The sequence below is a fragment of the Eptesicus fuscus genome, chromosome 5 (assembly GCF_027574615.1).
Source record: "Eptesicus fuscus isolate TK198812 chromosome 5, DD_ASM_mEF_20220401, whole genome shotgun sequence".
NCBI classification, from domain to species: domain Eukaryota; kingdom Metazoa; phylum Chordata; class Mammalia; order Chiroptera; family Vespertilionidae; genus Eptesicus; species Eptesicus fuscus.
The window spans coordinates 27,995,718-28,023,110 of NC_072477.1; the positions used below are offsets into that span (position 1 = coordinate 27,995,718).

Here is a 27,393-nt window from a genome sequence, read left to right on the forward strand (position 1 = left end):
CAAAACACAATTTGAGATCAGGATTCAAGAATACCCTTGAAAATAAAGGAAACAAAATTAAGGCAATAATAGCAGACTAAGAAGAGATTAAAAAAGTTTTACATATAAAAACTATAAAACAAATATTAACATTAATAAATACATACTTCTAAGTATATGTGAAGTATATATAAGTAATTGTGTTTCAACAGATTTTAAGTGAATAAAAAGATCAGATTTTTTTAAATTAGGAGAACAATAGAGCAGGTTCCTTATCCCTCTGTTCCTCAACAATTATTTCACAAGCTACTATTTTCATCAAATTAGGGGTGAGAAAGATGAACACATTTTTCTCTGAAAAAAGAGTCTGAGAAAGAACATAATTTCAACAAATTTATTTCAAAAGAGAAAAACTACCAGAAACATAAAGGGGTCTTTAACTGTCTGCTATACAAAAGATCACTGGGTAGAAAGGATCTCAGATCAGATACATGAAATACTTACCAAAGGAATATCTCGAGCCTTTTCTATACGAACTATTTTTACAGTTTCTCCTCCGTACTGGCCAACACTTTCATAAACTCTCTCATCTGTAATGGGCTCTAGTTGCATTTCCTGCTCTGCAACCTTATCATGGGCCAGTAAAAGTGCCTGTTTCAAAAAAAAAAAAAAATCCATAGCATTAAAAAATCCATAGTATTCTGATCATTAAACCTTTAAAAGAAATACTATAATTAATGATATATTCAGATTTGTTTCCAAACCTTCCAAGGAGGTACAAATGCAACCCTGTATCTTTCAAGCTAATAACAATTAAAGATGTGTTAGGGCCCTGGTTGGTTTGGCTCAGTGGATAGAGCGCCAACCTGTGGACCAAAGGGTCCTGGGTTCGATTCCAGTCAAGGGCACATACCTTGGTTGCAGGCTCCTTCCCTGCCTAGGCCCTGGTCAGTGCTCCTGCAGGAGGCAACCAATCGATGTGTTTCTCACATCGATGTTTCTCTCTGTCTTTTCCTCTCTCTTCTACTCTCCCTGAAAATTAATGGAACAATATCCTCAGGTGAGGATTAACAACAACAAAAGTAATAATAAAAAGATATGTTAGGTATAACAGGCATACTCTAGGATAGGTTCTGAAAGCGTGAAGTGCTTATTATACTGCAAAAAAACCAAAATCAATTTTAAGGCCCAAAACCATAGATAATTTAAATTTATGGGAGGGAAAATAAAACAGGGAAGAAATTTTTTAAAAGAATAATAAGTTATTTCAAAACTAAAGTTAATTTTAAATATGAAAATATATAATCCAACAATAATTATTTCACAGTGAGAGTTGTAAATAACCAAACAGCCTATCGATAATATTTGAAGTCTTTTCTAGCCCTAAGGGACTAATTCAGAGACCTAGAAGTTGGAAAAACCACATATACATAATGCTCTGTAAATTTTCTACCTGAATATGTGGAGCATTCAGCAAAGCAGTTAATTCTTGCCCTTCCTTCTGGTGGATTGACTTCAAAACAATTTGTACCTAAGGAACAAAAAGAAAGATGAATTCTTCCTAGGTTACAGAAAATATCACCAGCACCTATACATGTATTTTTAAAAAGATACAATTTAAAATCGTAAAAATTACTTATAAGAAAGACACTAAATAGAATTGTTAGAAAAAAATTATTTTTTCTCACAGAATTTTCAATCTTGTTATCATGGTTAACAATAACATTCTTTATTTAAAAAGACAACACTAGATAGGATTTTGGTATTTATACATATGAATGAACTATTTTCTTCTTGTAAGTTTCTCCTAACATACTATAAAATCTATACTAATAAAAGAGAAACATGCAAATTGACCATCCCTCTGCTACGCCCACCAGCCAATCAGGAGCAAGTATGCAAATTAACCCAACAAAGATGGTGGTTAATTTGCATAAGCATACACCTCGGTGGGCTTCACTCCATTCTCCGCTTTGCTCCAGCTGCAGGAAGCCCTATTCTTGCAGGAATAGGCCCGAGAAAGGCCTATTCTTGCAGGAATCTTCCTGCAACTAATCTGCCTCTAGTAGATTAATAATTACATAAGGGAAGAAAATCTAAGTTATCTTGATATTTTATAATTTTTAATCATGTTTATGCAACTATATTTTAAATCACAGATGACACTTTCAAGAGTCACAGACTAACAAGATAAATTTATATAAGAGTAATGCAACAATCACCATATTATAGTGAATTATATTTAAAAATTTCCCACTGTGAAGCAATTCTTACATTCCAAGGGTAAACTCCATTTGACTATGATGAATTTTTTAGGCTTTGTTTCTTCATCTGTAGAATGGCAGCTACCATTTAAGGTTCTCAAAAGATGGAGATAATCCATATAAACTAAGTGCATAATAAAGTATTATTTAATGTATTTTAATATATGAGTTATTGTTATTTTAAGGTTTCTATATTAATATTCATAAACTAGATTGGCCTCTACTTGGTAAGTGTGGTCAATGTACATTGGTTTATAAAACTGTCTGGTTTTACTATCTAGGTCATTATATCCTAGTATAATGAATTGAAAAATAGTCTATGTTTATGTATCAAAAAAGTTTATTTAACATTAAAATTATATGTTCCTGAGTGTTTTGATAGACCTTGTACATAAAATCATCCAGGCCTACTAGATACTTTTTAGGGTGGATTTCTGATTTTCAATTTTATCTATAGCTACTGGTCTACTTTTTTGGCTATCTTTTCTTAGGTCACTTTTGACAATTTATATTTTTTAGGAAACCACTCACCTGATAGCTCTTTCATATTTAGTAAGAAAGCTGTATTATGCTATAATTTTTAATCTTCTGTGTCTGTATTCATGCTCCTTTATTCATTCCTAATGTTACTTATATATTTTTCTTCATCTAACAAAGGTTTCTCCACTTTTTTTGGTAATTTTCAAAAAACCAGCTTCTAATGTTCAATCTATTGTTCTTTCCACTGAAATAGTTTATTTCTTCTGCTTTAGTTTATTTTACTTTTTAATCTTTAATCATTTAAGCTGTTATGTTTGATTCATTTATTTTCAATCTTTTTTCTTCTACAATAAATATTTATAGGTACAAATTTTGCTCTGTGGATTACTTTCCCCCAAAGATTATGCTATGTATATTCTTTGTCAATGCCTCTTTCTTTCCTTTTCTATTTCCAAATCTCTATTACACATAAAAAAGAGTAATTTGTAATAATGCAAAGTGCCTTCTAACCTATTTTATAAGTCTGTAGCTCTGGAAGTCCTACCCTTCCTCCTACTCCTTTTTCTGTCTTGTGTCTGGATTCCATGAAATAAATTTACTTGATGGGCTTTCAGAATTATTAGGTTTTTTTTTTTATTTGAATTTTATTTTATTTATTTCAGAGAAAGGAAGGGAGATAGAAACATCAATGATGAGGATTACGCCCCTTATTGGGGATCAAGCCTGCAACCCAAGAATATAACCCAGGCATGTGCCCTGACCAGGAATCCAACCATGACCTCCTGGTTCATAAGTCGATGTTCAACCACTGAGCCACACCAGCTGGGCCACAATTATTAGTTTTTATGTCAAAATAACTTAAAATCCTATAATAATGACAAAATGTCCACCCCTCACCAATACTGGGGATAGCTTATTTATATCTTTTTAAAACCTTCAATTAAAAGCTGTTTGCAGAACACATTAAACACTGAACACACCGTGAACCAATATGTGAGTAATGTGTTGTATTAGGATGGTTTCAACTAGAAGATGGGAATTTTCCACTCTATTATAATCTTACTAGAGGCCTGGTGCATGAAAATTCATGCACTAGAGGGGGGGGTCCCTCAGCCTGGCCTGCCCTGCCCCCTTTCACAGTCCGGGAGCCTCAGGGGCGGGAAGCAACCCGGCGATCATGGGGAAGGCGACGCCCCATCACACCTCTGCTGCTGCTACTGCTGGCAGCGCAAGCCTCGGCTGGCCCTGGTTACCTGAGCCTTGAGCGGCTCTGGGCAGCTGGGCAGCCGACATCCGAGGCTTGCCTGGGGGCAGGTCTGGCCTTGCCATGCACCTGCCACCCCAGCGGGGCTGAGGGGACTGACTGGGCGCTGCCATCTTGTGGCTGTGGGTGCCACCATCTTTGATGGCATGGCAGTCAATTAGCATATTCCTTCCTTATTGGCTGTGGGCACTGCCATCTTTGAGATGGCGTGAGGGTCAATTAGCATATTCCCGCCTTATTAGATAGGATGGAACCAATGTCATATATGTGTTTCGTTATTGACAGAAACGTCATTATGTAGCACATGACTGTATATACTAGTAACAAATCTTAGAACTTATCCTATATAATAAAAGGTTAATATGCAAATTGTCCCAACTGGGAGTTCGACCATGGTGCGGGGCTGGCTGGCCAACTACCCGTGGCCCCTCCCCCTGGCTGGCCCCACCCCCGATCGCCCACCACCTCCCAATTGGGTGCAAGGCCTGTCAGACCCCAACCGTGCACGAATTCATGCACTGGGCCTCTAGTCCTATGTAATAGAAGGGTAAAAAGCAAATTGACCCTAACAGTGGAATGACCAGTCGCTATGATGCACACTGACCACCAGGGGGCAGATGCTCAACACAGCAGCTGCCCCCTGGTGGTCAGTGCGCTTCCACAGGGGGAGCTCTGCTCAGCCACAAGCCGGGCTGAGGGCTGCAAGTGCAGCAGCGGTGGCGGGAGCCTTTCCAGCCTCCTCAGCAGTGCTAAGGATGTCCGACTGATGGCTTAGGCCCGTTCCCCGGGGGAGTGGGCCTAAGCTGGCAGGTGGACATCCCCTGAGGGATACTGGACGGCGAGAGGGAGCAGACTGGGCTGAGGTATGCCCCTCCCCCCGCAAGTGCATGAATTTTCATGCACCAGGCCTCTAGTATATTTATAATACCAGATTATCAGGTATAATTTTTATCTCATTGGTATTCATTTACCTCAGTTTATGATGTATAATGCTTAAAATAAAATTATACTAAGCCCTAGCCAGTTTGGCTCAGTGGATAGAGCATCGGCCTGTGGACTGAAGGGTCTGGGGTTCGATTCCAGTCAAGGGCACATGTCTGGGTTGCGGGCTCGATCCCCAGTAGGAGGTATGCAGCAGGCAGTCAATCAATGATTCTCTATCATCACTGATGTTTCTATCTCTCTCCCCCTCTGCCTTCCTCTCTGAAATCAAGAAAAATATATTTTAAAAATACATACTAAAAGCATTAAAAAATTTTCCCCTTTAGTAACTTAGAAAAGTACTTCTCTTACCATGCAAATATATAATTTTGTATGTAAAACGAACTCTCTTCTTTAGTGAAACAGAGTTCTAACTCTGAAATAAGTATAGCCCTAGCTGGACTTGCTCAGTGAATAGAGTGGCGGCCCACGGAAAGAAGGGTCCTGGGTTTGATTCTGGTGAAAGGCATGTACCTTGGTTGCAGGCTCGATCCCTGGCCCTGGTCAGGGGTATGTATGGGAAGCAACCAGTCGATGTGTCTCTCTCACATCAATGTTTCTATGTCTCTCCCCCTCCATTCCACTCTTTCTAAAAAAATCAATGGAAAACATCCTCGGGTGAGGATTAATAACAACAACAACAACAACAACAACAACAACAACAACAACAAAACACCGGATAAGCATATATATTTTTCAGGATAAAATGTACTTAGAAAATATTTCCTAAAACAATAAATTATTCTTATGTGATCAGTAGTAATTAATTCAAACAAGCAATATATTCACACAAGTATTTTCTAATAATATTGCCTTATTATCACTAATAATTATTTTGTTTTATATATATATATATATCTCAATAATATCTTTAAAATACATACCTCTTGTGCAAGATCTTGGGCATTGGAGATAAGAGGAAACGGAGGACTGGCCTTGCTCATGTGTACTGTGACAGCGTTGTGTATTTTAAATGCATTCTGGAAATCTTTATTTTGTACAAGTTGTAAAAGTAGTGCAATATCCTCCTGGCTCTGAGAATCTACCAAAGTATGTTGGATATGTTTAAGTGAAGAAAATAAGTCTTCCACTTCTAGGAGGAAAAGGAACCGAAAAATTAATTTTCTGTCTTAATTCAACACTTAAGATAAAATTTCTTGAACCATAACAATTTGCATTTTAAAAAACAACAAAACTTGCATATATATTTGAGAGTCAAATCACTGTCATTTTACTGGTTTTAAGTAATACTCTTTCAAATTATATAATAGATTAGAATAAAGTTTTTGAAAGTGTTTTAAATATAAAACTAATACATACTCACTATAAAAATAAATGGGGAGAAATACAAAAATGAAAAAATAAATTAAAAATCACCAATAGTTCTATCACCTAGAAACAACCTTTATTTTAACCATCTTATAACATTTCCTTTTTTCATTTAACAGTACATTTTGTTTTCTCAAATCACCAATCTTTAAAAAACATTACATATAACTGCTATGTGATATTTTATTACATGGCTAAATCATGATTTATAATAACCATTATACTAAAGTTGAGCATTCAGGTCGCTTCTAATTTTTTGCTACTATAAGTAATAATAAGCACTTCATTGCATAATGATCACTGCTGCATAAAAATTTGAGATTCTGATGTTTCCTTAAAATAATTTCTAAAAATATAATTTTAAAATAAGATTCTGACATTTTAAAAACCAAATGGCTTTTCAGGGAGATTTTACTAATTAATATCCCACTAGCAATATTTTTGCCAATATTCAACATTATACCATTTAAAAAAATTCAATTTCTTTAATAGGAAAGTTAAAGTTTATTCATATTTATTAGGTACTTCTTTTGTGGTCCATAAAACTCTTATGACCACGAATCTCCTAAAATTATACTAAAAGTTATGGCATATGTATGTGTGTGCAAGACTGTTACTGGGCATATGTAACACATGCATTTTTCTTGGAGTTATCCCAAAATGTTTAGAACCAGAGGTCATTTCTTCCCTCCCCCACAACAGGCAGATGTGTACATTTGTGTGTACACTTTGTCACATTCACTGGAAATGGTTTTTTAATTTTTCCGTTTGTCTGCTTTTACTGTAGAAGTTTTCAACTCTTATGTATTAATGATCTACCTTTTCCTGCATGATTTCTTTCACTGTTTCTATGCTTATAAACTCCTTTCCCTCGGTCATAAATATTTACCTACATTTCTTCTGGCTTCTTGTGGCTTCTATTTCATAATAAACTTTAATACATCTGAAATTTTTTTAATATAGCTTTGAGGGGAAATTTTAACTTCATTTCTTTTCTTGTTAACACTTATTCTAACACCATTTAAAAAAAATCCTTCCTTTTCTAATTTAAGCTGCTACCAAATTCTTACATATATTAGGGTCTGTTTTAGTCCACTGGTCTATCAGAACCACAATGTCTTATTAAAGTAGCACTGCAGTCTTGCTCATATTGATATAACAAGTACTTGCTCATTATTTTTTTTTCAAAATGTCTTGACTATTTAAAATAATTTACAGAATAACTTTTTCAAGGTATCTCCCACTGTCTTTCCTATTTGTTCCAAAAGAAAAATCCTATTACAATTTTGACTGATATTAAAACTGTAAATGAATCTGAGAAAAACTCACAGTAGATACTATTTGTCTTATGCACAGTCTTTTTTTTTTTTTTTTTAAATATTTTTATTGAGGTATTATATGTGTACATATCTTACTATTACCCCCCCCACCCCACACCCACACATGCCCTCCCCCCCAGAGTTTTGCGTCCATTGTTTATGCTTATATGCATGCATACAAGTCCTTCGTTTGATTTCATAACTCCCCTACCTTTCCCAAACTTTCCCCCTGTACTTTGAAAGTCTGTTTGATGCTTTACTGTCTCTGTATCTATCTTTTTGTTCACCACTTTATAATGTTCTTTACTATCCCTAAATGAGTGAGATCATGTGGTATTTTTCTTTCATTGACTGGCTTATTTCACTTAGCATAATGTTCTCCAATTCCATCCAGGTTGCTGCAAATGATGAGAATTCCTTCTTTTTTATGGCAGCATAGTATTCCATTGTGTAGATGTACCACAGTTTTCCGATCCAGTCATCTGCTGATGGGCACCTAGGCTGTTTCCAAATCTTAGCTATTGTAAATTGTGCTGCTATGAACATAGTGGTGCATATATCCTTTCTGATTGGTGTTTCTAGTTTCTTCGGATATATTCCCGGGAGTGGGATTACTGGGTCAAATGGGAGTTCCATTTTCAGTTTTTTGAGGAAACTCCATACTGTTCTCCACAGTGGCTGCACCAGTCTGCATTCCCACCAGCAGTGCACGAGGGTTCCTTTTTCTCCGCATCCTCGCCAACACTTGTTGTTTGTTGATTTGTTGATGATAGCCATTCTGACAGGTGTGAGATGGTACCTCATTGTTGTTTTGATTTGCATCTCTCGGATAATAAGTGACTTTGAACATGTTTTCATGTGTCTCTTGGCCTTCCTTCTGTCTTCTTTTGAAAATATTCTGTTTAGGTCTGTTGCCCATTTTTTTATTGGATCATTTATCTTCCTCTTATTGAGTTGCATAAGCTGCCTGTAGATGTTGGAGATGCACAGTCTTTTTAAGTCTCTTTGTTAGTTTTCTTTATATGACTTTCAAAAATTATTGAATCTTGTACATTTATCTTGTGTACCAATACATAAAGTAGTTAAATTTTTTATAGATTTGAATAATTCTCCAGTTGATTCTTGATATTCCCTCTCTCTCCAATGAAAACAGCTTTACTCCCCATTATAAAAAAAATACACTTTCTTTATTAACTTAATGCAGCAAGGGGGGAAAATTAGAAAGTCAAACTGCCATTAGAATAACCTAGGAAGCTGTGACTCAGTGCTAAATAAAATTTGTTAAATAAGCAGAATTTAACTATACTTGCTATCTACAAGAGTAGACAGAATATAGATAGTGGAAATTGGTATATTTTGGCCAAAGAGTACAAACGATCAGCTTCATGATAATAAGTTCTGAGATCTAATGTACAGCATGGTGACTACAGTCAATATTGTATTGCATACTTAAAATTTACTGAGTAGCTCTTCAGCATTCACACACACACACACACACACACACACACACACACACACACCCCTTTCTGGTTAAGAACCATTGATTTAAAGGCTTTATTAATATCAGTTATTGTAATATTTTAAGACATGATATACTTGGGACTCACTAAAATACTCAAAACTATTTTCTTCTATACTAAATAACTTTGATTGCTATATTGAGTTTTTGTGTCTGCTTTTACGTTACTCTATTTTTTCTTGATAACTGCTTCCTTTTGTTACCCTCTTCTTGCTTCTCTTATAAACATAGCATTTAATATTCATATTTAGAATATTTTAAGTATAAATAAGATACTGTAGTAATTAGCCAACAAGAAAAACTAGGGAAAGTAAGGCAGGGTAACCTAAACTAGGAATGGCTTAATGGGAGATATTTCAAATCAATGATCTTATTTCAGGTGATCGGTTAATAGTTGAGACACTACTCAATTGGGAAATGGGACGTTTTGTGGTTAGTCCCAAAGAAATGACAGTTTTAAAGTTCTAAGAAATTAGTAGGCTTCTCATGTTGATAGGAACTGAGGTAAAAAATATAGTTTTCAGAAAAAGATGAAATTTCATCAATTTCTTCATATTGTCTTCATACTGAGGAGTTCTAAAGCCATAAAGACCACCTAGGATATTTTAAAATCCAGAAAAAAAATCTCAGGTTCAAACTGGAAATGTTTTCCACTCAGGTCAGGGACTAAGATAAGATCTATAGGAATAGGAAAGTTATAAAGCAGAAGACTACAACTGAATCCCAGAGAGGCTGATGACCTAGTACAGTGGTCGGCAAACTCATTAGTCAACAGAGCCAAATATCAACAGTACAACAACTGAAATTTCTTTTGAGAGCCAAATTTTTTAAACTTCTTCTAACGCCACTTCTTCAAAATAGACTCGCCCAAGCCGTGGTATTTTGTGGAAGAGCCACACTCAAGAGGCCAAAGAGATGCATGTGGCTCGTGAGCCGCGGTTTGCCGATCACTGACCTAGTACATATTAATGCGGTTGAGGAGAACATAAGGAACATGCCAATGCTAGAAATATCAACAAATTTAACTGGGCTTAAGGTTCAAGATTTTTAGGTTAGCATTAAAACCATTTTAAACTTGTTAACTATTCTTTAGAACTTCACTCACCTGTATTAAGTCCTATTCACATTTTTGTTCTTTAATTAGTAAAAACTGTTTTCACTGAAATTCTCTTTTCTTAGTTGTTTCCACACTTATGTCAATCAATGTTGCCAGAGTAAATTAAAAACACTTGCATTAAAGTTCAGTTTTACAAGTATCACCAACCATTGCTGAAAAACTACAAATGTCTATTTGTCCCGAATCACATAGATGTAGAACAATACAATATTATATGTATATACATTTTATGTATATAATCCTGAAAAACTTTTACCAATAAAAATAAAAACAAAAGACATTAAAACCTGAAACATAACATAATTCAGCTTCAGATCAATTCTCTACAGATGAAGAAAATGATGTCATCCATAAAAATGGTACTTGGATCAAGAATTCATTTCTTCAATTTCTGCCATGCTAAGGGAATAATAAAAGACTAACTTTTTTTTTCCTTCAGGTTCCAGGGCTTGATTGTGATCGGTTTATCTGTTTTAGAAAAGCTGTCCTGAGATGTCTTTTCACCCAATATAGCAGTATGTAACGGACACTAACAAGTATTTAGAGAAGCTTACATATTCTAGTTATATTACCATGACTCTGCAGGAGAAATTTCCTCGTTAACTGTGCTTGTGCATGTTTCCATACATAATGCATAACCAAATTATTTTATATACTTTTTAATATTATTATTGGCTACTTTTATAAAATTTTTGCATTTTACTTCTCCTATTTTAAGCAATTGTCTTATATGCTTTAAATATTTTCTCACAGTATTTTATTTTAACTCTAATATTACAATGTATGCTAGGTAGCATATTGAGAAAAGTTCAGCAAAAGAAACCGAAAATGCAATTTCTGTGAATATAGAGGCGATGTATCTTTTTGAGAAATGTTGTAAAGCATCTTTGAAGTATTGCACTAGCCTGAGTAGCAAAGTGGTACAGCAAAATTTGATAACTATGATTTACACAGACAATTTCCAGATAAATTCCATATCTGCTTTCATGACCAATTTAACTGGGAAGGTCTCCAGATAGCATTTTTAGGCTGAAAAGCTGCCCAAAGTTCTCTCATCCCTCAAGTTCAAATATGTTTCCATTGAAAAAGTTTAATGAATAAGCAGAACTTCATGAAGTATAGGTAACTTGACAAACATTCAGAAGAGTTTTTAAAACTTCATGAAGTATAGGTAATTTGACAAAGATATGGATTAAACCAGATACAGCTTAAATAAATGAGTATTTAAGAAAAATATGAAATACCAATACAAACCCTCAAATGAAATTAGTATACATTTATGAGTAGTTTATCAATTTAAAGGACATTAAAAATGATGCTCCTCTGTCCAATAAGTTTTAAGATCACAAAGAAAGCAACAAGTAACTATAGCATTAGTCTTAAAATACTGATCATGATAAAATGAGTTTACTGTCTTGACTCAGTTCTTTGAAAATTCTGAATGGAATTCTGACAAAGGGTCTTATCTTTGATATTAAGTATGATGTCATAAAAAAATAACTGTTGTCAACATCAACTCAATGATTCTCATATGGACATTCTCATTCATATTTTAGTTTCATATAAAAATCCTTAATTTTAAAAGTCAGAATATTTAGTTGTAGATTAAAAAAAAACTTTCTTCCTATATGGTCCATCTTGAAAAGCACTTTACAAATACCTATTATTCAGTAACAGTTAATTTTCTACATACTTTAACCTTTTGCACTTGGATGTCGAGTGCAAATTACTCTTTGAATGTATCAATAATTTGAAATATAAAAAAATCCAAATAATCCAAATAAATAAGTTTGTATGAAAAGAAACTCCAGTTTTTTATTCTACTGCCGCGCTTTGTAAAATCTGGGGTATTAAAAAAATTAAATCCTGAGTAGAATAAAGGAATCAAGAAAAAAGCAAGCGAGTGCAAAAGGTTAAGAAATGTCTCATTCTGATGCAGCAATTAGGTTGTATGTTACCTAAACAAAAGGTCACCTAAGTTCTTCAATATTCTGTGCAATTTCAGAGGAAATTTTAAAAATCCAATCAGATGCAGCTAAAATAGTCCTGTCAAATATGTACCTCTTCTGTGATAATGAAGATAAGACAACAAAGACAGGACAGGATACAGAGAGAACAGAGACTCCCAATACACAGAAACTAGAGGTTCCCTTACCACTTCCACACATAGATACAACAGACACAAAGAGAAAGAACCACATGGACAGAGAAAAAGAGAGGCAAGTGGAGAATCATAGGGCCAGCGAGAAAGAATGACACAAATGCATTGCAGGAATGGACAAAGACGGGAGTACTGTGTAGAGAGGGACCTTGTGTAATGCAGGATGGAAGGAGGGTAGAAATGGGATACTGGGAAATGGGAAGGCAAATGTAGGTCTTGGCAATAAATTCTAGTCTGTAACAACTATCCTTCAAAAAATTTATTCCATCTAATTTATATTTTGTCTTACAGTTTTGATCTACTTCCTCTAGATCTCTAGATATTGGTAAAAATTTGTAAGTTTCCATCATTTTCTCTAACATTTCAAACAATACTTAAATCTTGATAATTTATGTTAAAAGAGAAGACAAATTATCTAAAGAGAAATATATTTGGCTTTGGGATACAATTGATCAGATAACTACAAACATACACATTAAGTCCATGAATCTACCCCCCACGCCCACTCCTCCGAACTCTCACGTCTCCCTTTAGCCGATTCCTGGCAGACTAAAATGAAAATGAAAAAAGACTAAAACAGGCAACAGAAAGTAATCACCAAGAGTTGCTCTATCTGAAAATTCTACCTTCAAATTTGGGAAGCCATGTGGGAGAATTTCTGGCTATAAGGGAAACTATAAAATCACCCAAGAAGCTGAGGAATCTCTATCTCTTGAGACTTTTCAAAACAATAAGAGATAACCATCTACCCTGGGTTAGCTTTGCTTATTTTTACTTATTGCTATCATTACCCCACAGGAAAAGAGACAATCTAGAGACCTATACTAACATTAAGATTCTTACATTTCATTGTTTAAATAATACAAGTTCTTTTAACCCATGCTCAGAAATTTCTGTATTTCAACAAACTTCATGACTTTTTTCTGAAAAAGTTTTAACATTTCTTCTTTTTATCTAAACTTTAGAGTCAAACTGAGTATTGAGATGAAGAAATTAATATTACTGAACATGAGGGAATTATATGAGTTACCAACATTATCTAATAGCGGAATCAAAATTAGAACTTTCATTCAGGAAATATTTGCTTAAATAGGGGTAGTCCTTTTTTTTTTTTAAATTTAAGGACATAAAATTAAATATCTGAACTTTGATTTTTAGTGTTCTAGGTCAAAATGAATTTATTAAAAATAAGCAGAAGCTCATGAAAGATCCTGAACGATAATTACTCATTAACAAATTGGGTTACAAATTACAAACAAATACAAGTATATAAGCAAAAACAGTTGAGTAAGATAGCAGAGCAAAATCTTACCCCCAAATATGGTAAGAAAATGGAAAACTGTCATTCACGTGAATACAATTCAATCAGGTATAAAAGCTTCATGATTTTTCTTTGGATGAAATTGAAACCAGTTTGATGAGAGGAAAAAAACCAGCTCCAAATTTGGAGCCAGAATACATGGGTCCTAGTTATGGTTTGACCACTAATTAGTTGCATTATATATCTTTGGACAATCCACTTCAAGTCTCCAATCCAAGCTTTTTTATTAAACAAGTGGGTCTGACTAGGATAATATTTCTCAAACTTTAGTTGGTTATCCATGAAAAAATATTTTTGATTTTTTAATCCAGTATACACATACCAATTTGAAATAAAAGATTTAAGAATACTTATGTGCAATGTAATATGCTTTAATATTTCCTATTTTATTCTAGTTTTTACAAAATTACTAGCGGCTAAAATTAAAAGACATAATAACAATAGCAAGGATGCAGAGAAATGGAACCTCCACACATTGCTGGTGAGAATGTAAAACAGAGCAGATACTGTGGAAGATATGGCAGTTCCTCAATAAGTTAAACACAGAATTACCCTATGATCCAGCAATTCCACTCCTAAGTATATATCCAAAAGAATAAAAAACAGGTGTTCAAACAAAAACTTATACACGAGTATTCAAAACAGTACTATTCACAAGAACCAAAAGGTGGAAACAACCCAATGTTTCATCAATAGATGAATGAATAAACAAAAAGTGGTTTATCCATACAATGGACTATTACTATAAAAAGTAACACAGTACTGGTTCATGCTACAACACAGATGAACCTTGAAAACATTATGCTATGTGCAAAAAAGCCAGTCACAAAAGGTCACATATAGTGTGATTCAGTTATATGAAATGTCTCAAATAAAGACATCTATAGACAGAAGGTAGATTAGGGTTCTAAGAGTTAGGGAGGGGAGAATATAAAGTAATTGCTAGAGGATATAGTTTGTCTTTTGGGGGTAATAAAATCACTCTGGAATTAATAGTGATAATGGGTATACAATCTTGGGAATATACTAAAAACTCATGATGAACTGTACATTTTATTATTTTTTAAGTATTTTTTATTTTATTTTTGGTAATCCTCACCTGATGATATTTTTCCATTGATTTTTAGAGAGAGTAGAAGAGAGAGGGAAAGACAGAGAAACATTGATGTGAGAGAAACACATTGATCGGTTGCCTCCTGCAAGCGCCCCAACCAGAGCCCCGGCCACGGAGAAGCCTGCAACCGAGGTACATGCCCTTAACTGGAATCGAACCCGGGACCCTTTGGTCTGCAGGCCGATGCTCTATCCACTGAACCAAACTGGCTAGGACTATTTATTTAATTTTGTTTTAAATTTTTAAATATATTTTTTATTTATTTCAGGGAGGGAGGGAGAGATATAGAAACATCAATGATGAGAGAGAATCAATGATTGGCTGCCTCCTGCACGCCATGCCCCCCACTGGGGATTGAGCCCACAACCTGGGCATGTGCCCTTGATTGGAATTGAACGCAGGATCCTTCAGTCCGCAGGCTGATGCTCAATTCACTGAGCCAAACCAGCTAAGGCTGGCAGAATGAAGTTTTTATGTATTGTGTCAACGGCTGAATGGTGTAGCAATTAATCATTTTTCAGTAGAATTATGTAAATTATGCATATTTAACAACCAAACATTATATGACTATATCCATATTCTAGTGAATTTTTAAAAATTTTATTTTAGGTTAGCTCTAATTATAGCAATCCTAATAAATCAGAAAATTTTCAAATGGTCCTAGCATTTTAAACATTAAACCTAATACCAATAGGTGTAATTATTTCACTTCTAGAAAGAACTCCCTCAAAGAATGGCTAATAAAGTGTTGAGATATCTACAGCAGTTGAGCATATACTTAATGGCAAAAATAATCAACTTCTCAGAAGTAGGCTGATTTCAAGGTTTATTGGCACTGGAATTTTGTTTGTTGGCTTTAAATAAACTTTTATTTTAAAAGCCATTCTCTTAAAAAGTTCATTATAATCCAGCAATATTCCAGAATACACCATGGGCAATCAAAAGTCAGATACTGTCAGAAATAAACATGAGATATTTCACTTTACAATGTCAAATACAGAAGTATTCTCTTAAAAAAAAAATCCTCACCTGAGGATATGTTTATTGATTTTAGAGAGAGGAAATGAGAAAGAGAATGAGAAACATTGATCGGTTACCTCCTGTTTGCACCCAGATCAGGGATTAAACCCACAACCTTTCGATGTATGGGACGAAGTTCCAACCAAGTGTGCCACCCAGCCAAAGCCAGAAGTACTCTTGACTTAATAATTTGAATATTCAGAGCTATCTGGCAAAAATAATATGTAGACAATATTAATCAATATTGAAACATGGTATTATTATTATAAAATATTTTATTCATAATTTTCTTGCCCTTGGTGTGTCTTTTTTAAATGTTTCTTCACATTAATAGCATGTTCTCTTGGTATAAATTAGAAAGCTCCTAACCACCAATTTCAGGAGTCTCTTTATTAACCACAAAACAAACAGCTTATGGGTATGTGTGGGTGGTTGAGTGTGTCTTTCCTAAGCTTTTTTCAAAGATGCAACAATCATATAGTCTACAGTGTTTCTGAGTTTATTCTCTTTAAATATTATGTCTACTGTATTTACTTGTCCACAACTGTGGTCCAAAATTACTTATTTGTGAATACAAAAACCGAAACAGTGAAATCTACAATCTAGATAAGTGAAAATGATCCTACTCTAGCTCATCCCACTCTAACCTGCATTCTGTTTTTTTCCCTCAGGATTTCTCTCACAAGGTACTTTGCTTATAAAAGAGAGTTAGACAATGATATTTTATTTATGGCAAAGCAAGTTTTAATAACTCATGCCAATTTTAAGGAAAGCCTCCCTAATATATCAAATTTTTAATAATTTATAATATTAATTATTTATTTGGAATTAGTTCAAAATTTCTCAAATATATAAAAAAATTTTATACTTGATATAAAAATTTTAATTTTTAATTACTCATTTGGAGTTAAGTTCCCACATCACTAATTTTCAATAAGGTTCTGAGTGCTTTTAAACAAGAAAATTCAGTTCATTCTTTCTGAATATTTTCTATCAATTCCATCCCTGAACTTAAAAACACACACACACACACACACACACACACTGGTGATCTGTGCATTTATTTAACAAATTAACATAGATTTTACTTTGTAACATACTATCCTAAGTGTGTTAGCAAATTATTCTCACTTAGTCTGAAAATCCAAGGCAAACTTACACTCATTAGGATGGCTATGACCAGTGAATTATTGGTGGGAATGTAAACTAGTGCATCCGCTTTGTAAAACAATAAGGTGATTCCTCTATCCTTGCACTTTTATTACTACACAGTACCAAATTTATAAAAACTTTCATTAAAAAAGACCACCCAGACAATTAAAGTACCTAACCTTTCCAATCACATTTTCAGTTCTTAAAAGAATTATTTTCTCTACTCACAGATAAATGATGATGTATCATCTCCAAACTGAAGGCTCCCTCTGAAAGAAATAAATCAGCTGCCCCATCCCTGCCTCATTTAAAACAAGATTGCTGTTTCTGGCTGTGAAAAAGGCTGAGAAGTTGTCTTCTGGCATGTGTGTATTAATCAAAATACTGGCAGGGAGACACATACAAATTCAAGGGAGTATCTCTGTTGTCGTATGATGTGTTAGCAAATTATGAACAGGAGAAAAAAGTTTGGTGCAAGGCTATTAAACTGAATTTTAAAATGAAAATTTAAAACTGAATCTATCCAAACACTCAAGCTTTGTTTGACAATAACAACTTGATAACTTACGCTAACTTTTCATGTTTCCTACAATTAACACATTTGTGTTGAGTGTATTAACATTAAATCTATCACTTATTTCTCAACATATTAAATATTCTCCTATTCAAAAAATGAATTACAGATACCTGGTGCTACATTTCAAATTACTTTAAAATAAAGTATGTAAAATATCCTTAAGTACAAGGGCTGCACAAAGGTATTTTTACAAACTAATGCAGATTACAAGTTGGAAGTAAATATACCTGTCCTTTTTTAAAATATATTTTTTTATTCATTTTAGAAAGGAAGGAAGAGGGGGAGACAGATATAGAAACATCAATGATGAGAATCACTGATTGGCTGCCTCCTGCACACCCCTACTAGGGATCAAACCCACAACCCAGGCATGTGAACCTGACCGGGAATTGAAGCTTGACCTCCTGGTTCATAGGTTGACACTATGCCACACTGGCTGGGCTAGCTGTCCTTTAATCTATGCTTGTAGATAAATTAGCAATGCAACATACAAACAGGAAAAGGAAAAGGCAAAAAATTTAAGAGAAATGGTCTCCAATTCTCTATACTTGGGGCAAATCTATATATATATAAAACCCTAATATGCAAATAGAACGGCGGAACAACCGAACAACCAAACAACCGGTTGCTATGATGTGCACTGTCCACCAGGGGGTGCACGCAGAACATGGTGGGTGTTGGCATCAGGCGGGATGGTGGAGCAGATGAGCGGGGATGCCAGACCAAGGCGGGGTACCAGTCGCTGTCATTGGGGTGAGCCTCTAGTGGTTACTGAAAATTCTTTGCTCCTGTGTGTTGCCGGCACCAGAGCCGCTGCTCACACCCAGAGCAGACAGGGGACGGGGGCGGGAGGTGGGGTGGGGGGGGAAAGAGGGAGCTGCGGCAGGAGGGGCCAGGTGGGGGTGCAGAGGATGGGCCAAGACCCACCCCTGTGCCCATCACAGCCTCGTGGCCCACAGTTCCTTTCAAGGTGCATGAATTAGTGCACTGGGCCCTAAGTAAATATATAAATATATTCCCTACATGAATCTGGCTTAAGCTATATTTGTTTCTTTACTGAGATTACATAAATATTACTAGATGGGACATTTATGTCTGATCTAAGTAAAGCAAAATGAACAAAAACATTAATCTTAAAGCAATTTAAACAGAAAAACAAAGGAATCTTCTAGGCTTAGGTTGGATATACTAAAATGTAAACTTTTTCCAAGTCATAGAGAATATAGACAAAATATTTTATTTTTTAAAAAAGGGGGTGGTGGGAGGTGTGAGCCAGTAAAAGGCAATTGGGAATGAAACTCTAACAAAACTCTCAGGAAAAAAAGAGCATAAACTTAGTTTAGATAAATGTATTATAAAATCTGTAATCTGCTTTCACTATAACATCAGAAGGCATTTAGCAGATTTCACTATCACTGAACATGCTGCAGTGATTTCTTCAAAAACTAGAAAAGCATGCACATTACTTTCTGTCAAGAAATGTATTCTGAATGAATATGCAGCAAAGAAAAGAAGCAGACAATGTGATGTAATAGAAACTGCTTGCAATTTAGAATATAGAGACTTGGTGAGGAGCAAATCTAGTACACAAGGTATCTTTGTGCAAACTAGAGAAAGGTATTCCACTCTTTGTAGCCAGATCTCTGGTTCAGTGAGTGAAGAACAGGTACGGTGTCAGTCTGCACTCAGACCCTTTGCTCTGGCAATATACCAACTACATATCCAGATCAGAAAAATGCAAATTTGGCTTGGGGTCTTAAACAGGTGATTTAACAGAGGTTTCATTTCTTTATCTCTAAAATGGGAATTACAGAGCCCTGTTAACAGGATTATTATGGATATTACATAGAATGTTGTTTGCTGTAGCATCTAAGGGAACACAAATTAACATATACTCCTAACACTAATTTGGTGATCATTCTAGTGTGTGCATGCGTGCGCAGAAAGAAAAGGCAGTAAGTTCAATAATCAAATATTCTAAGTTTGGAAATTTACATTTGACATAAATCTCTACTGCAGATTCATAATGCCTATTAGCATTCTAAAGACTATAAGAAGTCCTGTAATAAGAAGCTGTTTAACTTATTTAACCACTATTCTCAAATTTATTTGACTTTACCGAACATTTTTTGGTTTATATCTATTAAAATCTCACAGCACTGGTTTTTTGTTGTGTTCCCCTCCACACCACAGAATGGAATTGGGAATAGATAGTATAGGGATTTTGAGCCATGTTTTATATATATAATATTAATTAAAATCAAACAGATTTTAAGCTACAGATATTAATTTTATTACTATTTTATAAACCTTAATGAAATCAGAAATTCAAAATCTGAAAATTGCTCTTGAGTAATTTTGATATAAAAGTCAAAAGGTGAATTTCAAGGCATTTTTAACTGTTAGGCCACATGTAGAATTTTTTAATTTTAAGATTATATCTAAAAACCATGTTGTAGAAACTGGAATATTTAAGCCATATGCTTTAACTCTACTTGGCTAATAGTAAACAATAATGGTTGTATGACCTTACCGAGAAAAGAAGTGTCTTGGATTGATTTCAAAATGCTATTATTTACATCCTCTTATACCCTTCTTCCTTTCTATACATATTTATGTTAAGGTAAGAGAAACAAAAGCAAAAACATCTTCTATTATTCTGTTTTTACTTACCTAATATTTTCACAGCATAATGAGGACTTTCTAAGACAATTCCTTCCTCTGTATCAAATATAGGGTTATCTATTCCAGTCTTTGGAGGCATTTGGGCTAGTTTCTTAAGTCTCATGGAAGAATTAAGGTCAAGTTCTTGTTTTTTCCCTTCTTCCTCCCGCCTACGCCTCATGTCCTCCTGTTGTTGCCGAATACGCTCCAACTGTGCACTTCGACGTACAGGCATCATCCTGGTGCCCAAATCTCCAGGGCAGTCAACAGCCATCTCTCGGTGCTTCTGATGTTCCTCTGGTGATGCAAGATCAACATTTTTTACTTCGCCGTCTGATTCCTCAGTAACATGCCCATTCATATGGGATGTTGTCATGGTTAGCTATAAAAACCTGTACCACTTTTTATAAATCAATTTTTCCTATAAAGCCAATCTCTTGATTCTGTAGTATAAAATCCATGTTACTTCAAAAAAACACACCACAAAAGACTTCTCACATCATATAATAATGCTATGAAAATGTATCCATGAAGGAAATCTAAGGGGAAAGATGAGGGGAAAAAAGTATAAGAATTACAATATAAAAGACTTTAAATAGACCACTTCTAATCCCTCGCAATATAGAAAATACCCCACAAATACATATCAAATTAAATACTTTCCTTTCATTTTATAGATGCTGCTGAGAAAATCAAGGTGTTCCCCCTGCCACCACAGAGAAGGTCCCTTCCCAAGAATTTGAAGCATACTGTTATTTTACAGCTGAGAAAAATGATGTATTGAAAGGTTAAACAAAATGGGAAAGTAAGTAAGTTTTGGGTACTAGTTTAGAGAGAGTAAGTTGCTTACGGTAAAGCATGTTTTAATCATCTTTGTAAAGTTGTCTCAACACAGTAGTTTACACTCAATTAACATACAGGAGATTTTAAAAACTTCCTAGTTAACTGCTAAAGAAACTGGAATATAGCATGTCATGTTGGTGGCCCTCTTGAGGTAAAGGTAGTATTCTGGGGGACAATTCACTTTCAGGAGTTTATAAGATGAAGAGATACCCAATGAAAAACTTTAGCAGCTAAGGCATCTATAGAATAAAACCACAATGAGTGAGAAAAAGACTAGTGGGTATCAGTGTTTATAACTGGTCACATTAACACAAGAATTAGGGTTCTTTATGAAAATTCATTCAGGAGAAAATGGTACCTGTTACCATTCAAAAAAATTTTAAAGCCATATTATACAGAAAATAAGAACATGTTGGGCCCTAGCTGGCTTGGTTCAATGGATAGAGCATCAGCCTGCGGACTGAAGGGTCCCAGGTTCGATTCCAGCCAAGGGCACATGCCTGGGTTGTGGGCTTGATCCCCAGTAGGGAGCGTGCAGGAGGTAACTGATCAATGATTCTCTCTCATCATTAATGTTTCTATCTCTCTCTCCTTCTCCCTTCCTCTCTGAAATCAATAAAGAAATATACTTAAAAAAAAAAAAAAAAGAACATGTTAGACTCAGAGGCCAAAAAACTGAATTTTAATTCTGGCTCTGACACTTCCTCTGGCTATATGATCTAAGACTAATCAGTTTCTCCCTCTGAACCTCAGAGTCCTTTGGAAAATTTATTCACAGGATTGTTCTGAGTTTTAAATGAGATAATGTAGCAAGTTTTAAAACTAAAAAAATATATCAATTCTTAGCATTAGTTTGATTCTTATATTTTAAAACCCCTTCAACATATTTTAGACAAAAATATTTTACTGGATAACACTGGATTTTTATCAAGCCATTTGTTGGGCATAAAAAGGTAGATTGTTTATATATGTGAAAACCCACACATTAAATCTAATTAGTCTTCCTTTGCTCAAGACTTTAAAAATATTTACAATAATAAACCTACTACCTCCTGGAGTTGAGCACCATTTCAGTAAATAGGTTTTTTAGAGCACATGCCTACTAAGCAAAAGATGTTTTCAGACAACATTCCTAATGCCAGTCAATCTTCTCTCAAACATCTTGTCCCAGACTGCTTAACACAAACCCACCTAAACTACCAGGAAAACCACTAGACCAGTGGTCGGCGAAACACGGCTCACGAGCCACATGCGGCTCTTTGGTCCCTTGAGTGTACCTCAATCAGATTGAGGACGTTTTTAGCAAAGGCCAGCTTAGGAGTATCCTAATTAAGTTAATAACAATGTACCTACCTATGTACCTTCTAACGCCACTTCTTCAAAATAGACTCGCCCAGGCCGTGGTATTTTATGGAAGAGCCACACTCAAGGGGCCAAAAAGCCTCATGTAGCTCTCGAGCCGCAGTTAGCAGACCACTGCACTAGACCAACAATCAGGAAAATAGAGGTAAACCACATGAGCCACTAGAATTACAGTTCACAAGAATTGAGAGATTTTCCTGTGTCCTATCCAAATCTTAGCTTCTTTCTTTATATATAGCCATGTGACCTACACATAAATACCTTATTTATCATTAGATTGCCTTCTTTTTCATTAAAATAACAGCTGTCAGAATTACAATAGGCAATTCTTACGTTTTTATATTTTAATTTATGCAAATTCAGCTTATTTGATGTTTTCATTACAAGTAAGCAGAAATTTGTGTAGGAGTTGCTGTAGTAGTATGCCTAATTTTAATTTAAAAAACCTAGGTGTGTACATATTTCCAGAAAATTAAAACTCTCACTTTCTCAATTTACAGTATTTGCTGAATATTAAAAATAAAATAATAATGTATTTTTTACTTTATATGCTAGTCTATAAAAATTATGATCTGAAATTAAAACTTGCAGCTTAAAAATTGTAAGCTATGTCCATATTCACTATACTAGGTCATGTAAGAAAAGACTGGGCCAGGTGATCTGGGTAAGAGTTCTCATGCTTGCACTATTATTATGCTTATCTACCTGGATCTAGCCTTTGACTCTCAGAAAATTTCTGCAACCTGTTATTAATCCGCTTAAAATTCCGTTTTGGTTATCTCTCTTGGAGTGTTCATAGTCTACTGGGACAGACAGCAAAAAAAATGAATGATTCCTCTTCCCCAATTGGTTTCTCCCCATTAGATTTTACAGGAATGAAAGCAGGGGATGGCACAATCACATTCACTTTTAGAGAAATATCATTCTGGTAGGAGTGTAGAGGATTGATTATACTGGGGGCAATGAGACCAGTTTGAAGGCAGTAAGAAATGTGGTACTGAACTAAGACAGTGAAATGAAGAAAAGTTATATTAAAGAAATATCTGAGTTATAGAGCACTAAAACTTGATGTCTATTTCATTTAGCAGGGCAAGAAGAAGAAAAAGTAATAGTATCTATAACATTTACTAAGCACTTATGTGCCACACAATTTTGGAAGCACTATATAGTATTCATTCATTAATCTTCATTACAATTGTAAAAGTAAGTCCAAATATGCAAGAAGATGGAGGAATAAGGAAGAGGCCGTATCAGCCAAAGGCAAGAAGATAAAAGATTTGGGGAAAGTACAAATAAAGCTAGATGAACTAAAGCAGTCAGCTTGTACAACAGGATAGTGACTAGAAAATTTGACTGGGTTCAACTTATGAAAGGTCTTAAATGTAAGTTCTTAATTTTCAAGGCAGTAGAGAAGCCATCAAAGATTTAGAAAAGAGGGGGTGATTTGTACATAATTGAGCATTTATTTACCCCTGGCTAAAAGAGGGGGTGATTTGTACATAATTGAGCATTTACCCCTGGCTAGGTACTAGGTTTATAGTCTACCTACCAAAATGTCCTACAGGGATCTAGAAATTAATGTCTCCAAAATTAAATGCATATTTACCTTTAATCTTCTCATAGTCTCTTTGATCCTCTTCCTCTATTCTCAACTCTAATTAATGCCACTGTATCTACCCAGTTACCCAAGACAACAAAACGCTAAAAAGATCAGGCTCCAGAATCAGACTGCCTAGGATCTAATCCTTATCTACTCTTCTTTTAAGTCTTTGTCTGCCCATCAAACTAGAAGCCCTTGGAGGTCAGAAACCAGGCTGACTAGTCTCTGGATCTGTGATACTATCCAGCACAGGGCCAAGCAAACAGGAGGCTGCAGGATATGAACCCAGACAGTGGGACTCCAGGGCCACTATCCTTGGATCTCTAGGTGAATGGCAATGTCATTAACTAAGACTGAGAATAATAAAGAGAGGGAGAATTAGATATAAGGGTGAGCAATTAAAGGGTAATATGGACTTAGTTAACATGGATTTAGTTTTGGACACATTAACTGCAAGGTGACTGTAGATCATATAGGTAAATTATCTAATCAGCAGGGATCTGTCTTATTCATCTCTATAGCTCTGATATCTAGTAAAAAAATTAAAGAAAAAAAATCGATTAAGTATATGAGCAAATCACTCTAGTTCAGAACCTCTGATAGCTTTCATGTTGCCTACAGAAGAGAGTTTGAACTCACAAGATAAACCCAAACTTTCTAACTGTATCTTTTACTACTTTCTTATACAAGCCTTTTAAGTTGGCTTCCTATTTGTGTCTATCCCATATCTTTTTCTTCCTGCCTAAATGCCTTATAAACTAAGAAATATGAATTGTTTCTCCTTTCCTCTTCTACCTTCAAGATCTACCACAAATCCCTATTCCTTTAATAAGTTTTTTCACACCAACTCGGTTAAATAATCTCACCATACAACACTCCAAATATAATGTTCACTAGTTAACTCAAAGGCAATGAAAGATTCAGCAAGTTCTTCCAGAATCAGAAACATTATGCTGTGTCCTAGCTTGGTATATGTAGTCAACACATATCAATAAACAGTGAAAGAGTCCTAGGCCAAAGGAATTATATTTTCCCTCTCCAAAAAAGAAAGAAGAAAAACATTTTGACAATCCGGAAGCTAGTAAATGACTGAACTAGAGAATTACCTCCTTATATAAATAAGAGACCATCTTATACAGATAACACAGTTAACAAGTTGCTGGCCCTAAGAGTATTTCTCTCCTTTCAACCCTCTAATTATAAATAAATTTTTTTAAATGTCTCAAAAGCCCACATTTCAAATCCTCATCAGAGTCCAGCTCATGCTCCTTCGTGGTGGGAAAAAAAATTAAAGAAAAAAAATTGATCAAAACTCTTCACATAGTCTACAAAATCAAGAAAATGAATTTTCAGGCTGGCAGGCCAAAGCTGTTTCAATGCTAGCTTCTAACTAGTGGGCAAGGGCTTTGCTTATGTGAATCGGCTATAGGGAAAGGGGGTTAAAAGATGCCAAATAAGCTGAAACCGGTTTGGCTCAGTGGATAGAGCATCGGTCTGCCGACTGAAAGGTCCCAGGTTTGATTCTGGTCAAGGGCATGTACATTGGTTGTGGGCATGTCCCCGGTGGGGGGTGTGCAGGAGGCAGCTGGTCGATGTTTCTCTCTCATCGATGTTTCTAGCTCTCTGTCCCTCTCCCTTCCACTCTGTAAAGAATCAATAAAATATATTTACAAAAAAAGATGCCAAATAAGCTTCAATAAATAATAAATACAAATGATTGAAATCAGGTGTCGTGAAACAGTGAGGAGTATTAGCCACTGAAAACTCTACACTAAGAAAGAGAACCATTTGTGTGAGAGCTGGGAAACATGACAGGTTAGCAGGAACACAATTTCCTATATAATCAGTATTCTAATTTATAGACAGAGGAAAATGTAAAACATGCACTTCATATGCATAAACATGGTTGGTCGACACTAGTGTCCAGAATTTTAGATTTTTTTTCAATTCATCCTTCCTCCCTTTATCCCACAAGTAATGCCCTTTGACCAGCAGCTGGGAATTCTCATTTTAAGTGATCAGCATTCCTCTGATTCTGAGGAGTTGGCCTATTAGTTCCCATAGAAACAACTTTTTCAGCTAACACAAGATTCAGTCCAAGAATAGTGAAAAGAACTTACATTATGCAAATTGGAAAGGCCTTGTCTACTATTCTCTTAGTTTCTCTTCTCTGGTTTTCACAAAACTCCAGCTTTCTTACTCTGTAAAACAGGAAAGAGACAATCAAGTATAAAAGTCTGCAATGCTTTTTAGTGAGAGGGAGGGGAGGGAAAAGTTAATTCAATATGATATCCAATTCTGTTTGCAAATGGCTAGGATTTCTTAGTATACTAGTTAAGTAAAAATGCAACCCTTCCCAATCTCCACTGGACATACATTAAAGCCAATATAAACTACCTGAATAAGTGATAAGAGGTAAACATAACTGGTTTAAAAGGTTTTAAAAAGGGATAAGACCCTTTTTGCAGATTATTATTATTTAAAAGAATAACATACTTTTTTATTGATCTTAGAGGGGGGGCAGAGGAAGGAAAGAAAGAAGAGAGATACAGAGACATCAATGTGAGAAACATCAATCAACTGGGGAACTTGAACCCACAATTTGGGTATGTGCCCTGACTGGGAATCGAACCCGACACCTTTTGGGGTACAGGACAACGCTTCAACCAACTAAGCCACACCAACTAGGGCTTGCTGATTATTTTTCATGACACCTTTGACCTCTAGGTTAAAGCTCAAACAAAAACACAGTTTTTTGTTTTGTTCTTTGTTTTAATTTCTGGATCAATGTTATACATCGTGAATAGTTTATGATGCCAATAAAATAAGTTTAGAAAATGAGAATATGACAGATGAGAAACAGTTCAGAGGGAGAAATGTTGATACTACATTGGAGACCAAGACAGAAAGGATCCTGTCCTAATGGAGCTTACATTCTAGTAGGGCAGCAATTTTCAACTGGTGTGCTGCAAGAATTTTAAAACATGTAATACCTGACTATTTAGTCAGGGCACTGCTTTCTTTTTCCCTTACATTGTCAAATTAAAAAATGACAACAACTAACACAATAATAGCTATCTGGTGTGAATTAATCAAAATTATACCTTTTTTTTCTGTCAGATCAGCAAAAAATATATTTTTGGTGTCACAGAATTTTAGTAATTAGTTTATGTGTGCCATGAGATGAAAACAATTGAAAATAGCTGTGGTAGAGCAATCCTATCTAATAAAGAGGGAATATGCTAATTGACCATCACTCCTTCACAAAGATGGCTGCACCCACAGCTGAGGCCAAGTTCCCATAAGGAGCCTTAATGAGCAATCAGC

The 27,393-nt window shown here is 35.1% G+C and overlaps 1 protein-coding gene across 5 annotated transcripts in view; it reads right to left on the reverse strand.

The window, feature by feature from the left end:
* PALS1 (protein associated with LIN7 1, MAGUK p55 family member) overlaps nt 1–27,393 on the reverse strand; it is an 84,804-nt gene that overhangs the window by 26,593 nt on the left and 30,818 nt on the right. For 4 of the 5 annotated variants that reach the window (XM_054715977.1, XM_008138934.3, XM_054715975.1 and 1 more), the window contains 5 exons: nt 26,187–26,267; nt 20,271–20,800; nt 5,853–6,061; nt 1,433–1,510; nt 484–630 (listed from right to left, as the gene is read on the reverse strand). In XM_054715977.1, coding sequence (XP_054571952.1) covers nt 484–630; nt 1,433–1,510; nt 5,853–6,061; nt 20,271–20,637 — 801 coding nt within the window. In that variant the 5' untranslated portion in view covers nt 20,638–20,800; nt 26,187–26,267. Of the gene's footprint in view, nt 1–483; nt 631–1,432; nt 1,511–5,852; nt 6,062–20,270; nt 20,801–22,457; nt 22,586–26,186; nt 26,268–27,393 lie in introns of all 5 variants that reach the window. The other variant, XM_054715976.1, reaches the window with a different exon arrangement.